General features: G+C 42.1%; 1 protein-coding gene across 1 annotated transcript; it reads left to right on the top strand.

The window, feature by feature from the left end:
- Positions 1-1429: 1429 nt before the first annotated feature.
- On the top strand, positions 1430-9950 carry LOC117536302 (G-protein coupled receptor 37-like 1). The gene is made up of 4 exons (XM_034201093.1): positions 1430-2758; positions 5149-5457; positions 6636-7007; positions 7847-9950. Exons 1-4 carry the CDS (start codon positions 2072-2074, stop codon positions 8009-8011), a joined length of 1533 nt encoding a protein of 510 aa, XP_034056984.1. The 5' UTR covers positions 1430-2071; the 3' UTR covers positions 8012-9950.
- The last annotated feature ends 7918 nt before the right edge of the window (positions 9951-17868 follow it).

The raw sequence follows: 17868 nt of genomic DNA, 5'->3' as shown, positions 1-17868 counted from the left end.
AGAACAATATCGACCTCTAGTGGTGAAAAAAACCAAAGCAGTACATAAACACAGATCAGTGACCAGTCAAAGGAAGTAGCTACACATAATACAACATATAACAGCAAATAGTGTTCTAAAATATCACCAAGAAAGAAAGTTTCCAAGTGCATAACTTCTTGCCTTTTTGACCTCATTTCCAAATGAACATCTGGATCAAGAAAAGTCCCAATATTCAAAAGCTCTCGATGTTAATGCTCCTAGAACACATTGTAATCAGATTTTAAACTATCAGATCATCCTTTGATGAGCCTGATATTATTTTAGATTCTTTATAAGTCAACAAATCCCAGGAAAAGACTCAAACTAGCATCTCAAAACTGTTCTAACTTCCAGTCTCTGGTTTTAGGCACCACGCCCATTGATTCCTACAGGAGATAACGTTTTAAAAACTAAAAAAATATATCCTATTCAGTATTCTCCCAGTATATTCCATTAGACATCTGGTGTCCCAGTGAGTGGTTGTGGCAGCAGGACAATGTAAGTTTGATTGCGTCAAAGTAAATTACAGTGTGCTTGTTCACAATGAAGGAACATGTTACCCAGTGCAGCAGTGAGGCTCATTGATGTGTTTTAAACAGCTTTTGGACAACAACAGAGCTGTTTGGGCCAAAGGAAGAAGATATAACAGGCTTTGATACACCCAATACTTGTAAGAAGATACATCGACTGTGGGTTTAGGTCTGAAAATAAGTAGGCGTATGATGTCATTTAAGGATCCTCAAACAGTGGAAGTGAAGAGTAGTCCAAAATCTGCCCTCACCCCGAAAAAATGTTCTCACTGAAACTGGTTCTCACACAAAAAGTGGTTTCATCAGTATTCCAGGCAGATGGGTTTCTTTTAATAAAATCATCTGGCTCTGGTTCCCAGTAAAACCAACACTAGACCACCAGGGGGCAGCAGAAAGGAGTGTGTTTACATGTGTGTGTGTGTGTGTGTGTGTGTGTGTGTGTGTGTGTGTGTGTGTGTGTGTGTGTGTGTGTGTGTGTGTGTGTGTGTGTGTGTGTGTGTGTGTGTGTGTGGTGTGTGTGGGGTGTGTGTGTGTGTGGGGGTGTGGGTGTGTGTGTGTGGGTGTGTTTGAGTTAGAGAGAAAAGTGAAAGCCAAAAAGAGCAAAAGAAAGTATGCATGCATGATCGTGCAGACAAATGTGTGTATTTGTGTGAGTGCCAACCTTGTTTGTATGCTTGCAGGCCTGTCACTGTGTGAGTCTGTTTGTGTGTGTGTGTGTGTGTGTGTGTGTGTGTGTGTGTGTGTGTGTGTGTGTGTGTGTGTGTGTGTGTGTGTGTGTGTGTTGTGTGTGTGTGTGTGTGCTGTGTGTGTGTGTGTGTGTGTGTGTGTGTGTGTGTGTGTGTGTGTGCTGACAAAGGCTCCATCCAGCCATACTGCAGATAGCTGCTTGTTCCCAGAGACCCTCAGAGCTCCAGGACGCCCAGTCTCTCTGCTATCTGCAGCCCAGACACAGCAGCCCCGACACGGACACGGACCCTCGCCCTACGCCCCCCCCTCCTGGAGCTCCAGCGCCTGTTTGGATTACTAATGGATGGGAAGAACACTGTCCAGTTTTAAAGTGGGAAACCTGGGGGTATTGACAGATTAAAACCACAAGCCTGAGAAGAGAAGAGAAGAGAAGACACCTTCATCTTTTCTGGACTACAAACCAATACAAAATCTATTGGACGATCTAGCAAACATCTGCATTTCTTCATCATCTAGAAACTTTCTGAAACGTTGGTAGACATCTAGCAACCAGCTGCAAGCTTTGGTGCATTTTAACCTTTTTTCTTCCCTGGAATTGTCGTCTTTACTCAACAAACTTCTGTCTTGAAGTCATTTTCCAGAATCTCTGAACTAGAATTGCTTCTCTCTGAAAGGTACCGTAGACTTTGCTAAGCATCAAGTTGGTCATTTGGTTCCTGAATATTGGCACTTTTTGGGAACTTTCTTGGCATTTTAATTGAAGCTCAGCACCTAGGTCTGAAATTTAATAAGAAGAATCTTAAGAGGAATCATCCACATTAAATATTTGGATCATGGCCCCTACTCTTGCTTTGTGGTTGGGCCTTTTTCTGCCGCTTCTGTTGACGGACGCAAAGACCGTTCAGCAACCTGACAGTCAGAGCGACACCCTCAACAAACCTTCATCCCTCGTCAAACTGGAACCACTCTGGACCTCCATGCAGCTCAAGACTGGCGAGGCCCCCAACAAGAGCCTCCCACTCCCAGAAATGCTGGATCTAGATGTGGACCAACCCCGGCGCCTGGCCCGCGGCGCAGAGGAAGAAGAACAACAGTCCACCTTCAGCCAGTCCTTTGAGAACGACTCCGTTACGACACCGCAAGACACAGCGTTTGACAATGGGACTAAAGTAGCAGCAGGAGACCACAACGATCACGAGGTCCACGGAAACACCTCCAGCTTGGACCCCCCAGGACTCTTCAACCCGTTCTACCCGCTGGCGGAAGGCTCGTACGCGGCCTACGCGGTCCTGTTCCTGGCTGGCCTGGTTCTGGCGCTGGGCGTGGTGGGAAACATGGCCGTCATGTGCATCGTCTGGAACAACTACTATATGAGGTCGGCTTGGAACTACCTGCTGGCCAGCATGGCGTTCTGGGACTTCCTGGTCCTGGTGCTATGCCTTCCTGTGGTGGTCCTCAACCAGCTGTCCAATAGGAGGATCCTTGGTGACATCACCTGCCGCATGGTGCCCTATATGGAGGTGGGTGGGGCTTATGAGGAAGTAGGAGGAGCAAGAGAAAGATTGCTTGAAAGTAATTTTTTGAAAGAGTTTTGTTCCATCTGGGCAGAACTAAACAGACATGGTTTTTAATACAGACTTAGGTTTGGGAGTTGATGAAAGTAGAATTGTACCTCTTTGGATGGAGATAGGCTAACAGTTCAGTCATCAGTTCAGTCAATATGCTAAGCTTGACTGTAATGGAGTCTTATTGTAATCTGAGATAGCAATTTAAAGAATGGCGTTCCGGGACTTCCTGGTCCTGGTCCTGGCCTTCCTGTGGTGGACCTCAACCAGCTGTCCCATAGGAGGATCCTTGGTGACATCACCTGCCGCATGGTGCCTTATATGATGGGTGGGGCTTATGTGGAAGTAGGAGGGGCAAGAGGAAGTTTGGTTGAAAGTAATTTTGTTTAAAGCGGTTACTTGTGGCGGGTGAAACAGATTTTGGCAACGGTTTTTTCATCTACTGGTCAATTCTGTGATTTTGTAGGGTGGAATGCAACAGCAATATTTTTATATCATAAATGAAATGCAGCAAAAATGTAAAACAAATATTAGTTTTGGTTGGAAGTCTTGCTGTTTGCGCCCCTATGCCAATAAGTCAAATAACTGGTTGCCAAATGTAAATGGCCATTTGGCAACCATTACTTTTGGTCCCTGTAAATGATATATATTTTTATTTAATTGAAAGGTATTGACTTAAATGTGTTTGTTAAAGTGCCCAAACATCTAATATGACAGTTTTGTTCTAAATTTACAACAGTTTTCTTATCTGTATTTTTGTGATATATGAACTATTGCTAAAGAGCAGAGATTCAGTCGTTTTTTTGCCAGTCACCATGGAGACCTGGTTCTTTGTCTGCTGGGGCGTCCTGCTGCTGCCTTCATGGTTTGACAGGAACACATTTGGGCTGAAACTGTGTTTGAATGATCTGTGACCCTTTACTACAGGTGGCCATATTGGAGTCTTCAGTTCAGAGAATGTTTGACAGTGTTTTGGTCCATCTTGGCAGAACTGGTTACATGGTTTTTAATACAGACTTAGGTTTGTGAGTTCATGAAAGTAGAAGTAGAACAGTTCAGTCATCAGTTCAGAAAAGTTCATAGGCTACGCTTGGCTAAAAACGGAGTCTTATTGTAAGCTGAGATAGCAATTTAAAGAAATTACAGACTCTTAAATACATTTGTAAACTTTTTAGCGGGAACCAATGCGATTCTGCTGAGTGCACAGACATTAACTCAGTAGTGAGAGACGGACTAATGTTGTTGGATGGGTCTGACTCTGCATATGAGATTTTTTTATTTTAAGACACATTAAATAACACCAGACTGATCCTTTAATTTCCTCATGTGGTTTGATTGATCACATTCTGATAGCATTGGGTAGAGAGAGTGCGTGGCACTTTATCCCTTTGAATAACAATCATGGAGAGTTTATACTGTAAAGAAAATATACAAAAAGGAACAAATAATGTCTGTATTTGGACTCATCTTTCTGGCCATGATAGGATTTCCAAAACGTTGGTGCACGGATGTGAAACGTTATACCCTGTGAGTGTGGGGGAAAGTCCCATAGTTTTGAAAGCACCATAAAGCTACAACCAGAACATAGAGCTCACATGCTTTTGGTAGCACTGCTTTCTTATATTTAAAGTTGTACTTCTAACATCACTCCCTAATATCAAAACAGTTGGATATAATTTCCAAAATGTTGAATTTTCCAATCCTTGTTTAGTTTACCGATTTTTGATTGCAACAAAGGTCTGGCAGATCAGACATGTTGTGAATATACATTTTATTTTAATATTGTTTAGATTTGTTATTGTATTACCTTTCTACTCTATTCTATATTTATATTTCATGATTTTTGCAATATTTGTTTTAATTTTAGTCTTTATTTCTCCTACTATTTTTCAGTTTTGCACCAATACACCAAGTCAAGTACTTTAGAAGAAGACGACATATAGAGGAAATGTCTTTCTCCACTCTGTTGTGTTTACACACATTACACACACAGGGAGGATATACACACAACCATATGCAGAGGAGAGGTGGCAGAGCAGAGAGGCTGCCAGTTATCCTGCGCCAAGGGAGCAGTTTCAAGGTTAGGTGCCTTGCTCAAGGGCACCTTGGCAGTGGCCTAGGAGGTGAACTGGCACCTCTCCAGATACCAGCTTTCTTCTTCGGGTCAAACGGGACTTGAACCCGCGACCCTTCGGTTCCAAGACCAAGTCCCTACAGACTGAACCACTTCCGCCAGATATAGGAATTTGCTTGTCCTTGTGTTTAAAGTTGCTATATAAATAAACTTGCCTTACCAAAGCAAATACCTTCAAAACAACCTCCATTGTTCTCGTCCTCTCCTGCAGACCGTGTCTCTGGGCCTCACCTCCTTCACTCTGTGCGCTCTGGGCATCGCTCGTTTCCACGCCGCCACCTCCTCCTCGCAGACCAAGGCCCGGCTGGTGGAGCGCTGCCACTCCGTGCTGCTGCAGCTGGTTCTGGTGTGGCTCACTGCTCTGCTGCTCTCCAGCCCAGAGATCTTCCTCTGGCAGCTCACCCAGTCCGTGTCACCGACATCAGGCCTGCTGGTGGACTCCTGCTCCATCACACCTTCCTCCCCCCTGTCCCTCTACCTGCCTGACTCCCTGCACTCTCTGTTGCTCAAGTATCACCAGGTGAGAACTTAACATACACAGATTTAACTCACAGGAAGAGTTTTAAAGGTCGCCTATTATTCAAAATCCTCTTCTTCATGTCTCTTCTACATCAACATGTGTCCCCTCTTCTTCATGTCTCTTCTACATCAACATGTGTCCCCTCTTCTTCATGTCTCTTCTACATCAACATGTGTCCCCTCTTCTTCATGTCTCCTCTACATCAACATGTGTCCCCTCTTCTTCATGTCTCTTCTACATCAACATGTGTCCCCTCTTCTTCATGTCTCTTCTACATCAACATGTGTCCCCTCTGTGTAAAGAGACTCTGAAAGTTTCAGGAACAAAGATTCTCTCTCTTTTTGTCCTGATCCATTTATATAAAATCCTCTGAAAATTAGCTGATCAGATTTTGGCCACTTTATGATGTCATAACGATGTTTTGTCTTGTGTAACCATTAGCCAATCACCAACCAAGGTAACCCCCCCCCCTTATCACCTGAATCTCCTCCTAGAGCACCATTGAGTTCTTTGTAACCAAACCTCTCTCAGAGGGGCGTGGGGAGGGGCTCCTTATTTTCATCTAAAGTAACAGACAGAGAATCAGCACTTTGGAAACAGGGCTGAAACAGAGGGGATTATGGGTAATGCTGCAATGATCTGTTTGGTGTTTGGAGCCAAACACTTCAGAGATATGTTCTGTATATATCTGAGACCTATAATATATTGATGAAAAACAGTATATAGGAGACCTTTAAGTAACTAACTCACCAAAGTAGTTCTGGAAGTAGACCTGACATCTTCCATCTCTTCATTGGCTCAGTTTCTCTTGGGATTGAGTACTAGATCTTTATTGTGACTGACATTGAAAACAATGAGCGTACTCAGAATAGACCAGAAATTATAAAATAACAAGGTTTCTTTAACTGTCACATGAATCAATTAGAGATATGAATGCTTACTGATTTACTTTTGAAAGTTGATCAAACAATCAAATTATGTGGTGAGTTTAAATGTCAAATTGTATTCTTGACTGTGCAAAAAGTTCAAAATAGTAACCTAAATTCTGGTAAAAACCCTAACCATGACCCTCAACTCTACGCCAAAGTACTTTACAGAACCATAAAGTACCAGATCGTACCAGAAGTTTTCCAAAATGCTCCACAAGGTCATCAGATGTTTGCTGTTCTCTGTTGCAGGGGCGTATGTGGTGGTGCTTCGGCTGCTACTTCTGCCTGCCCATCCTCTTCACCGTCCTCTGCCAAATGGCCACCCGCAACGTCAACAGCGACTCCAGCTCCACCCAAAAGCAGCGCAGCCATGACGACCGCTCGAGCAATCAGAAGCACCAGCAGCACCAGGCGTTGGAGCGGCAGCTGAACTGCACCCTGCTGGCGTTGGCGGTGGTTTACGGCGTCTGTGCTCTGCCCGAACACGTGTGTAACATCACGCTGGCCTACGCTAACATCTCCATCTCCGAGGAAACTGCCTCCATGCTGGCTCTGTTGCATCACTTCCTGTTGTTCTTTAAGTCATCAGTGACACCGGTCCTGCTGCTGTGTCTGTGCAAGGTAGGTCAAGCTGTTAAAAATAAAGTATTGTTGACTTTAACGGGCCCCTTTTGGTCCTCTTCAACCAGAACTGATCACACACAGCTTTAAGACCCAATGATGTAACTATATGTAACTATAAGGTATGGGACTTCACTGGTGCATTTAGCGGCCATTCTACATAGTAGTAGTACCATCACTTGCACAATCACACGTCCCAAGTAGAAGGGACTCTTAACAATATTGGGTTTTTGCCGATCTCCCATTCGCCGATTTTGACAAATTGGCAATGCAGATACCAAAATACTTACATATTTTTCCATCTAATTGCAGAAGAACACAAGGTCTCTCCTGTAGATATGAATGTGATGTACACTGCTTTTAAGACCAACACATTAACTGGGCAAAATAAGAAAACAACTAAATGAAGTTTAACTTAACACCAATGTATGCCGTTGCCGATATTTCCTTGTATAGCCTTTGTCTGCCAATACCAACAACATGCCAATAACATCAGGCATCCCTAGAAATTTTAAAACTGATATCTTGTGTACCATCTTGCTTGGGCATGTACTCAGAAAAACGGCATGAGATCACGTCCGAGACAAAGAGTCTTGGGCTGATGGATAGGCACCCTCACTTTGTCAATTACTTTAGCGGTGTGGCTTCAACAGACTTGACAACTATTCCTTTAAATATATTGTTTGGTGTGGTAGAAATTGATGCTCACTATTTTTTGCATTTAAACAACAAACCTCTAGCCCGTTCAGATCCAGCTGTAATAGTTAGAGTGGTTACAGTAATATAGTTCTTTGAAAGCCGTTAACGGACAGCTCTGACTGCTTGTCGTTGTGTTCCAGGCTCTCGGTCAGGCCTTCATGGACTGCTGCTGCTGCTGCTGTCAGGAATGTCAGCCGAACGCCACTCAAGGCTCACCAAATATCAAACTGAAGGCGGCCAATGAGACGTCCATCTTCTTCGACAAGGCTAAAGAAACCTCAGCCATCTTGTCGATCTCCAGCTAGAGCTATAGCATCCAACATCTCCTCTTCCATAAAACAACCTATCTTCTTTTGTATCCTCAAACTCTGTTTCCCTTCTACCCTAAAGTTCCTTAACGCTTCAGTTTCCTTTATCCTTTCTTCTCCACAACGCTTGTTGACCAACGACCATCTTTTCTTCATCTTCATCTGTCCTCTTTCCTTCTCTCAGAGTTTCCATTTGTATGATATTCCTTTATGGACACAGTGTTACCCCTTTCAGCTTCCTGTCTGTGCAGGAAGTGATGCTTAATCCGTAGTGATTATTAGAAAACTTGCTGTTCTTGCACAACCACCTGTTGTAAAACTAGGAGCCCGTTTCAGGACCCTCCGAAAGGACACTTTCCTCCAACTGGTGTAAAAATGTATGATAAGAAAATTCCTGGATGTCTTCTTTGGTTGGTCTGAAGCTGAATGAGATATTTCTATAAGGAAGATCTACTGTGCAAAGCTAAATGAGTAGTTTCAAACTGTGATGGAAGATTGATGAGGAGTAAAAATAATCTGCTTTGAGGTTGTTTAGTGCCACACAAACATATGTTGGTATAGTGCAGAATCAAGTGAGTAACTTCTTAGTTTTGGCTCTGACTATTAACCTCATTTGCTGAAAAGAGTGTACAGTTGACGCATTGTTCTGTATATTGAAATGGTGACAACCTGTGGGGCCATTGATCATTAGTCCATCTGTCAAACTATCAAGAAAAAAGAGGTAGACGTCTATGAAGAGCTATTAAATATAACTGTATGACAACTATGTCCACTGGCTAGCGTGAATCTGGAAGAAAACACCTCATCGGGTAAAGGGGACGAAAAACGCCAACAAACGTCTAATTTGAGAGATTATGAAACCATCAGTAAGTGAGGTTGTCCATATCTGTTTGACATATTTTGTTGTGAGCTACTTGTGTAAGATGTCAACCCTGGTCAGAGTTCAGATAAAAAGTGGTCTCTATGTAACAGCAATCAACCAATCAGAGCTTTGTGAGCATGATTATGAAAGAATATGTCTTTATCTGTTTGCAAACTATGGATGAAATGAACGAAGCTGAACTGTTTATAGTCAAATTATTTTTACAACTTGTATTTCTGGGAAGAATAATGACTGTTTCAGAAGGAAGCAAGGGGGGGAAGGGAGGAGTTTTGAACAGGACCAAGACCTTATAAGTGCTGAGGCGGTGTCTTTGTACAGGAAGTTAAACTGTGTAGTACATTTTAAAGCATATTAATATGTCTCTAGCACAGTCTTTTCACTCAGACTGTCAAACAACTAGAACAAAACGAAGAAACAGAAGTTATGAATGTAGCTTGTTTTAATGTTAGATCTACAACTAATTCCATCTCTGTGTGAAGGGAATAGAGATAGTCATTTTTCTATGTCACAAGAATGTGTATAATGCTCAGTTTCACAATGTAAAATCCATATAAGTATGTGTCAGAGTCGCCTGTGCCTTAGTGCCTCCTCAGCCCTCAGCTAAATCAACGCATTCAGAAACAAGAGTAGAAGTCTGACTAACTTTGTATTCAACAAACATATCTTTTACACTGACTAGTTACTTTGTATTTGAAATTCCAATATGGAGAAAGAGCTAGAGCGTCTGGATGCTAAAATTCACTGTTTGATAAACAGCACTTTTACAGTGGCCCCGATCTACAGAAGGTCAAGATGTTTGTTTCCAATTTTGCACAAAAGAAATAAGACATACTAACAGCTCGAGTCCCACTGGTGTCGTGTTTGAGTTCCTTGTAAATGTGAATGAAGTTGACATTGAGTGCCCTCACAGAACAGATTAACTTTAGTGCCTGTCTTATATTTGTCTTTTTAAGTGTCTCTGAAGGTTGTTTTTATCTTGTGAACAAGGCATAAACCAACCATTGGGATGTAGAGGTGGTAATTTATAAATAAAGCTGTGCAATTTAAACTGGATTTGTCTGGAGAATTTATTGATGCAATATTGATGTGACTGAGCAAGCTGACAATAACCGTAACATGTCTTTGTATTCATTAGTTCAAGTAACAAGTGGAAGAAGCTATTTTGGGTGTAGGTCCATTTATTCTTACAAAAGACAATGTTTTGTGATTTCCCGCTTCTTTTATTACTAGGTTGTGAAACTCCTGGTTGAACAACTGTGTTAGAAATCTGGTTCTTTGATAAATAAGAAAAGAAGCCGGTGATCAAAGACACCAAAGGAGAGAGATGTCAGATGACCAAGGTGCTTTTGGGTAAGAAATATCTGAACACTAAGCCTAACAGTCTGTCCCGTTTTTAATCACAATACTGAAAAGATTAAAATGGGTGTAAAGAGTTGGGATAAACAATTCAGGACCAGCGTACCCTTTGCAACTCAATATGATTGCTATCTTCAGCTATCCAGAAGACACGCTGTTTTACTTTGAACGTTTAATATGGTCTAATAGAGCCATCAGGCTGATGATTAAAGCAAGTTATTAACTATATGACAAAATATTCTATAGTTAAATACATAAGAATAAAAAATGGCAATGTTAAAAATTGGATGAGATGTTATCATCAAAGACAAAAGAAACAAGATCATTAATGTCTGAATGTAACTCAATATGTGAGTTGAATGGACTCAGATTTTGGCTTCAGCAGCAAAAACACTGGATCAAACCATTAATGAAATAAAACACACAACATGAAAAATGTGCTTTATGCAGAAGCTCATTAAAGCTTTTTGTTGTGTGTCTGTCATGTCGTTTTAAACGGTGTAAAGGAATCCGCTCTGAGAAGATTTTCTCTCCTCAGAGCGGCTGCTGCATATCAATGACCTCACTACTGTCCCGTTGCCATGGGATCCCAGCCCAAATTCGCACACACACACACACACGGACACACACACAGTTCTGTTAATTTAGAAACTCAAACTCTATTCTAATCAATGTGAGCCCCCCCCCCCTCCATCCTTGTCTTCGCCTCGTTACCCCCGACAGCCCATGAAGAGGACTTACACATTTAAAGGAAAATGATTTCTTCTGTCCTGCTCTCCACAAAATGATGCAAAGACTATTTAAAGAAACTTCTGGCACAAACGTGATCACTGTCAGACAGCCCTTTCTCAGTCATAAATAACCTGAATAATAAAATGGCCCATTTCAGAATAATTAAGATCATATAATTGAAGGTCTGGATTCAGTTGTGGCTTTTTCAAAAACAGCTCTGCAAATCGCATCGACAAACTTCAACAGCTTACAGAAAGAGGTCAGAATGTATAGAAGTCTATGAAACAATTACCCTACTGATGGCTTGTTCTATAACCTCAAGAATAACATTTCAGAATAGAATAGAATAGAATCGGAGGGATGAAACCCTCACACACAGTGACATGTGTTCTCTGCTTTTAACCCATCCTAGTACCAGGAGTCTAGTACTAGGAGCAGTGGGCCGCTATTGGACAGCGCCCGGGGAGCAATGGGAGTGAGGGGGTGGGGGGGTGTCCGGTGCCTTGCTCAAGGGGTCATTTATATTATCATAATTGATCATCTGGATTCAGTTGTGGCTTACTTCAAAACGTTTTGGCAAATCGCATCTGACAAACCTCAACAGGTTGTCAGATTGTATAGAAGTCTATGAGACATGCTTATGACTTGATTTATGACCATGTTTAATACTTTTTCTAATAAATGTTTGGTCCCAATGGCTAGTTTTAGGTCTTTTTGAATGCAGCATGATGTTCATTTTGTATCTTATGGTCACAATAAAGCAGGGTATGCTTTGGGGCGGGGCTACCTGTACCTGGGACGTGTTTTTATCTAACTACTCAAACTACAGTTTTCAGTTCATGAAAGTCTATTTTAACAACAATGACAAGAATATATTGAAGCAGTTGGTTACACATGGCTCCACCTTCCTGTGTCCCAAAAATAACAAGATGGCGACGACCAAAATGCCAATCTGGTGGTTCTTTTACGCATAGTGGAAGTGGGTGGACACCAGAAATCATTCAAATGTTCTTTTACCAGTTTCCTCAAAATTCTGTTTAATTTGCGATACTTTTCAACGGAAACCTGACCAGCGATACTCCAGGAAAGTGAGAAAATAAGTTTAACATAGGTAAACTGACATTTTAAAAAGTGAGTAAGAAAAGAAGTAGGGAAACAGAGAGAGATTCATGGAGAGCTGGAGGAACAGAGTGTTTCAGGAGGTTGGTGATGTTGTTCTCATTAGTAGTGATGAGAGCTCGCCCCTCTGATACAAACTACTGAACAGACCACCTCTGTTCACTAATGAAGCCACACACACACACAGAAACACACACACACACAGGGGCGACTAGACCACCATTGGTCATGCGAGAACATCTCGAGGACAGACTGGATGGGAACCAACTGTTACGTAACAGAAAGGTCACAGGTTCGAGTCCCACATCTATCCGTTAGGTGAGTCTACGCTTCACATCCACTTCTCACTTACCTTTATAGATCTCCCTGACTCAGTGCCGGAGTACGCCAAAACAAACATCTGTGAGCAAAAGTAGACAGATTCTCTAAAATCAATCAGGAAAGAAGACCTTAATTGGGAAAGGTTGGCCAAAGTCAGTTTTACCAGGAAAATAATTCATTGGAATCCTCATTTAGAGTTTGTCCATCACTCATCAGCAATGTGGTTCTGCACAGATGCAAAGAGGATGTGAACTATTCGTATTTGGCTATCAAGCAACTCTCCAAATATGTCTCTTAAGACACACACCAGGCCGATTATCGGCGTCGGTGGGCGTCAGGCCAACGATGAGCGTCGACACGCCCTACTCAGATTGGTGTGTCCCGCACCGTCGGGTCTTTTCAACCGAATCGGCGGGCAGTCGGCCAAAGCAATCACTCCGATTGGCTGTTCAGCTAGCGAATCAGTGCATGAGAAGCGAAACGGAAGTTAGGGACCCAAACAAACTATTAAGAAGGCAAATCTGAGATTTCATTTAACTCCAGCTCTTGACACAGGTTCGGGAAAGCCCCGTGAGCTTCTCGTTGTAGAGTGAAAATGGAACGCACACGCGACTTGTTGTTTGTTTATATCACGCAGTCTGTTCTTCTTCTCTCGGTTATCACGCAGTCTGTCTTCTGGTTGTTGCCTCTTTTGAATGACGAATACACACTACCGCCGCCTGCTGGTCAGGAGAGTTATTGCCACTCACACATGCGCAGTTCGTACGTGCTTCTTGGCCGTCGGCTGAAGCGGGATCGGCGTCATGGGGGGTCATTCGCGGGCCAGGCATGCCCCCCCAAATGAGTCACTGTGCCCCCCCAATGCAGGGTGGGCAAGCCTTGCCACTTTGCCGTTTTTTTTTCTTTTAATCATATAAGTGAAAACGTTTCCACTAAAGGTTGTTTGTGTGAAATACATCAGAAATAAATAATACAAATATGAAACACAGCCTGAGGTGTGCTCACTGCTGCTCTCTGATTGGTGTGTTGCTTGACCAATGACCCCCGACTTTTGTTTTGTTATCATAACGTGGCTGTGTGTTTAGATGAAAGCCCAGTGGCGATCTGTTCATCTGTTACACTGATTATACAGTAAAGCCATCGAAAATAATATGATATACAGTACAGTACAAGTAGCCTACTTCTGGGTCTCTGTGTTTCATTCAAGCTCGGCTCTCTGTGTGTGTGTGGCACGAGCGCATTTTGTGAGTGCGCGAGCGGTAACGTGGAATGTTGTTGTTAGCATCTGGTTAGCTAGCTATGCTAACGGATATAAAGGGCTGTTTCTACACCAAGGTGGAGGAGAGTCCTCTCCTGTCAGACTGAGAGGATCTTATAACGTCAGCTCAGTGAGGTAAGGACTCTCAGTATTTAGATAGTTAACTTTACTGTAGGTTAACTTATCTCAGTGGGTCTCAAACGGTTTGGTCACCATTTATGTAAACAAGTATTTGCGAGGAATAGGCTACCTTTATATGATCATATTATAGTTATTAAGAGAATAAATGAAAAACGGGTATGAAATACTATAGGACAGTAACACAAGAATACAGTTTAAAAGGGGAGTGATTAGTAAAATATCCATAAAGAAAAAGTAAATCTGTGTACAGTTCTGTTTCATATGGATGTTGAGAGATGTAGGCTATCCATAGATCTCTTCATTTTGCTCTCAAAGTGCATCAGATTGATGTATTTAACTTCAATATTTTAAAAATAATCTTCCCGGGGGAGCATGCCCCCAGACCCTCCTAGAGGAGGTTAGGTCCACCCCCACCTAAAACATGTTCACATGGATAGGATACTAAATACATTTGCACACTTTGTATATGGTGGCCTATGTCCATATGTTTCTGTTTTGGTGGTCGTGCCACAACCGTGCATGTATGCACAAGTCATAGGTGCGCTATAAAATAGCACTACACCCTGCAATGTGTATGAAAAACAACAGACTTTACAGCATGTTTTTTTAATTGAAGTTGCGTTGGTGTTTGTGTGTTGGTTGTTGACGTTAGTGTGTGCCCCCCCTTGGTAAATGATTGCCCCCCCCATTTGATTTGTTCTAGAGCCGACCCTGGGCTGAAGTCTTTGCGGTTTGTTCCAGTGTGAAACATGGCCAAGACGCAGAGACGCGAGGCGACGCAACAGTCGGGGTCCGTCCGTGTCAGTTCTTTGTTGTCAGATTGGTGTGTCCCTATAGATTCAGTGAGACTAACCCTTCCCAGAGGAGATCATTACATCACATTTAAATCTAGACTAGACATTTGCTTAGAAATGAGAGATAAAGACGATTGATTGGTGTGTCCGGACCTTTATAAGCAATTGAACCACCTCAGCCCAGCTTATCAGACACTAGCCACTCCCTAAGTTTGTTTTTAGACAAAAATATAAGTGACTGATATGATTGTCATATTCCTTATTTCTAATGCAATATAAGTTGAATTTAGCACTGTGACCACGGCGGCACATGGTCCTGATTTTAAATGATTGTGGATTTATTTGGGAATTTGGAAAACTGTGACGGCAAAAACGAATTTCCTCTTTGAACTGTTTACTTTAAAACTGTGTGAACGTTTCAGAAGAAGTGTTGAACCTCTCACTCAGCATGTGAATCCAACTGATATGAAGCACTACTTGTGTGTGTGTGTGTGTGTGTGTGTGTGTGTGTGTGTGTGTGTGTGTGTGTGTGTGTGTGTGTGTGTGTGTGTGTGTGTGTGTGTGTGTGTGTGTGTGTGTGTGTGTGTGTGTGTGTGTGTGTGTGCGCATCTTAGCCCTCTCATCAGCAGCACATTGTGAGTGAATGAAGAGCGACAAGTGTGTGTGCGAGAGTATATATGTGTGTGTTTCTCCCTGAACACAGGCTCAATGAACACAAACTAATCTGACCTGAATGTCTCACGCACACGCATGCACGCACACGCACACACACACACACACACACACACACACACACACACACACACACACACACACACACAGAGAGAGTACAATGTTGGTTTTGTTCTGTGGGAAAACTGATGAGGGAAGGAGTGAGTGGAGAAGAGGGGGGAGGTAAAGGGGATACTGTTGCCATGACAACGAGCATGGGGTCCCCGATGGAGCGCTACGTTGACTCTCACTGGGAGCGAACACACACACACACACACTGGAGGGACCACCTTGTACTGCAGACAGGAAACACTGAGGCCTTCTTCTTTGTTGATTGGTATAAAAGTAGTCCTAGTACAGACACACACACACACACACACACACACACACACACACTCAGACACACACACACACCCTTACTTCACACTGTGAAAGAAAAGTTTTACCCACTTGTTGACAAGTAGCACAGAGGAGGAAGAGGAGGGAGGGACTGAGGATGGAGAAAGGATGGATGAAGTTTTTATCAGTGCGGTCACGTTAAAGCCCGATGACCAGCTTCTATTTTCTCCTCCTTTCTGGTCTTTTTTTGTCCGTCTGCTTTTCAATCTCTGAGAAAGTTGAGCTCCACTCGCTTTTTTTATACTCTCCTCTGAACTGTCAATTAGCCACCATTACAAAAAGAAAAAGGAAACCCTCTGAATGATTAGAGCGGTCGCTGGGATGTGACATAACCTTCCTCTGGTGGCCATGTCCAGGCCGGCAGCCACAAAGGTCCACATTGATGTTGTTTTTAAATTCATTAAGTAATTCAATATTATTCCTACAGTCAAGGCACTAGAAAACAAAGTAAGTTAAAGCAGGATGGCAGAAAATCAAGTTATGTGCCCTCCCGTGATTTATCCAATTACATCCATTTTTGTGAAATACCTACAAACTTTATGATAAATAACTTTCAAAATGTATTAAAAGAAAATGAAAAACATTTCAATTCTTAAATGACGAAGTCAGGTATCAATAACTACATAAAATAATACGACAATACCAAAATTAAAAGGTAAAAAGGAAAGAAATGCTGAACAAGGGACTAATCAAAATACTATATTATAATTGTTTTATTTACTTGAGAGATGAGGAAGAAGAAGGAGAAGAGATATGATGAAGAACATGATGCATTGCTGCAGATTAAACTAGCCAACAGTAAATAAAGGAGTTAAACACAGCAGTGAAATGAATCATACACATTAATAAAGCAGTAATTGATATTGATCCAAGGACATCAGTTATAGAAGATAGATCTGACAGGGACCAACCAGTGAACAGAATAATGAGAGTTCCTGTATAAAATGGGAACCAGGACATCCTTCAGTCCGACTGTATTTCATCAAACAGCTGAACTGCTGAGCTCAGCAAATTGAGAGATGAGACAAATTAGTGAATCGGAACCCAACGCTGACCCCACACACACACACACACACACACACACACACACACACACACTTAGGTTTGTGTGTGTGTGTGTTGCCCCCTGCTGTCTCATCAGTAACATTGCCGCTCTAAAAACAGCTGACACTTTATTGTTGTATTAGTTGGATGGAAAAGCTGCAAAACCAAAATAAATGCCACTCATGTTGTAACCATGAGCCGCAGTTATATCATTATGTGTTGAATTAATGTCAAATTGTATAAAGTCTATGTTTCCTGTATGACCTGCAGAGGTGGCAAAAGTACACACTCTCTTTACTTAAATAGAAGTACAGATACTTGTGTAAAAAAATACTTTGGTAAAAGTCTCTGAAATGTACTCAAAGTAAAAAGTAACTTTAAACTGGCTGTTTTTGTGCAAAGCTCACTGAACCTTACATCATATTAATATAATATAATATAAGTGAAAAGGAGCTTCATTTCAACTTGTATTACTGCCATTCTGAATGTATTCAGCGTGAACAACAAAAACAAAGTACCTGTATTTGCTGTCACCAACATTGTAGATGGGTTACTTTGCCTTAAAGTGGACCTATCATGCTATATTTGAAACATATATTGTAGGGCCATACCTATATAAAACATGTCTGCCAAGTTTTTTTTTCAAAATACCAAACAGATCATGCATTTTAGCCATGCCTCATTTCGCTCTATTTGCTCTTTTCCAGCCCTGTTTTTGCAAGGGCTGATTCTGAGAGAAGTCTTCTTCGCTGCTTTTGTGGCAGATTACAGCGCCACTTACAGGCCTGGCATATGTACTACAGCGTCTCAATGGCCGTGGCTGTCTCCTCCTGATAGGTGGAGATTTGCCCATAGGCAGAGCTCCTTGTTTCTGACGTCAGAGATATTTCAAATCTGTATCAGATCCGTTGCAGCCCCCGTTTTTAGAGATTTGGGTATGGAGGAAAAGAGAGAGGGTTGTGTTTTCTGACACTTGGTGAGTTCCCTGACACACCGGGGACTCATATTCATGTATAAAAGACGTACACAAATGCATTTTGCATAATAGGTCCCCTTTAATATAGTCCGAATGTATTTATTTAGTATTTATTTGTTA

This window comes from Gymnodraco acuticeps, unplaced genomic scaffold, assembly GCF_902827175.1.
Source record: "Gymnodraco acuticeps unplaced genomic scaffold, fGymAcu1.1, whole genome shotgun sequence".
Lineage (NCBI taxonomy): Eukaryota > Metazoa > Chordata > Actinopteri > Perciformes > Bathydraconidae > Gymnodraco > Gymnodraco acuticeps.
The sequence above is the reverse complement of the archived record's forward strand: the minus strand, read 5'-3'. Positions and strand labels throughout refer to the sequence as shown.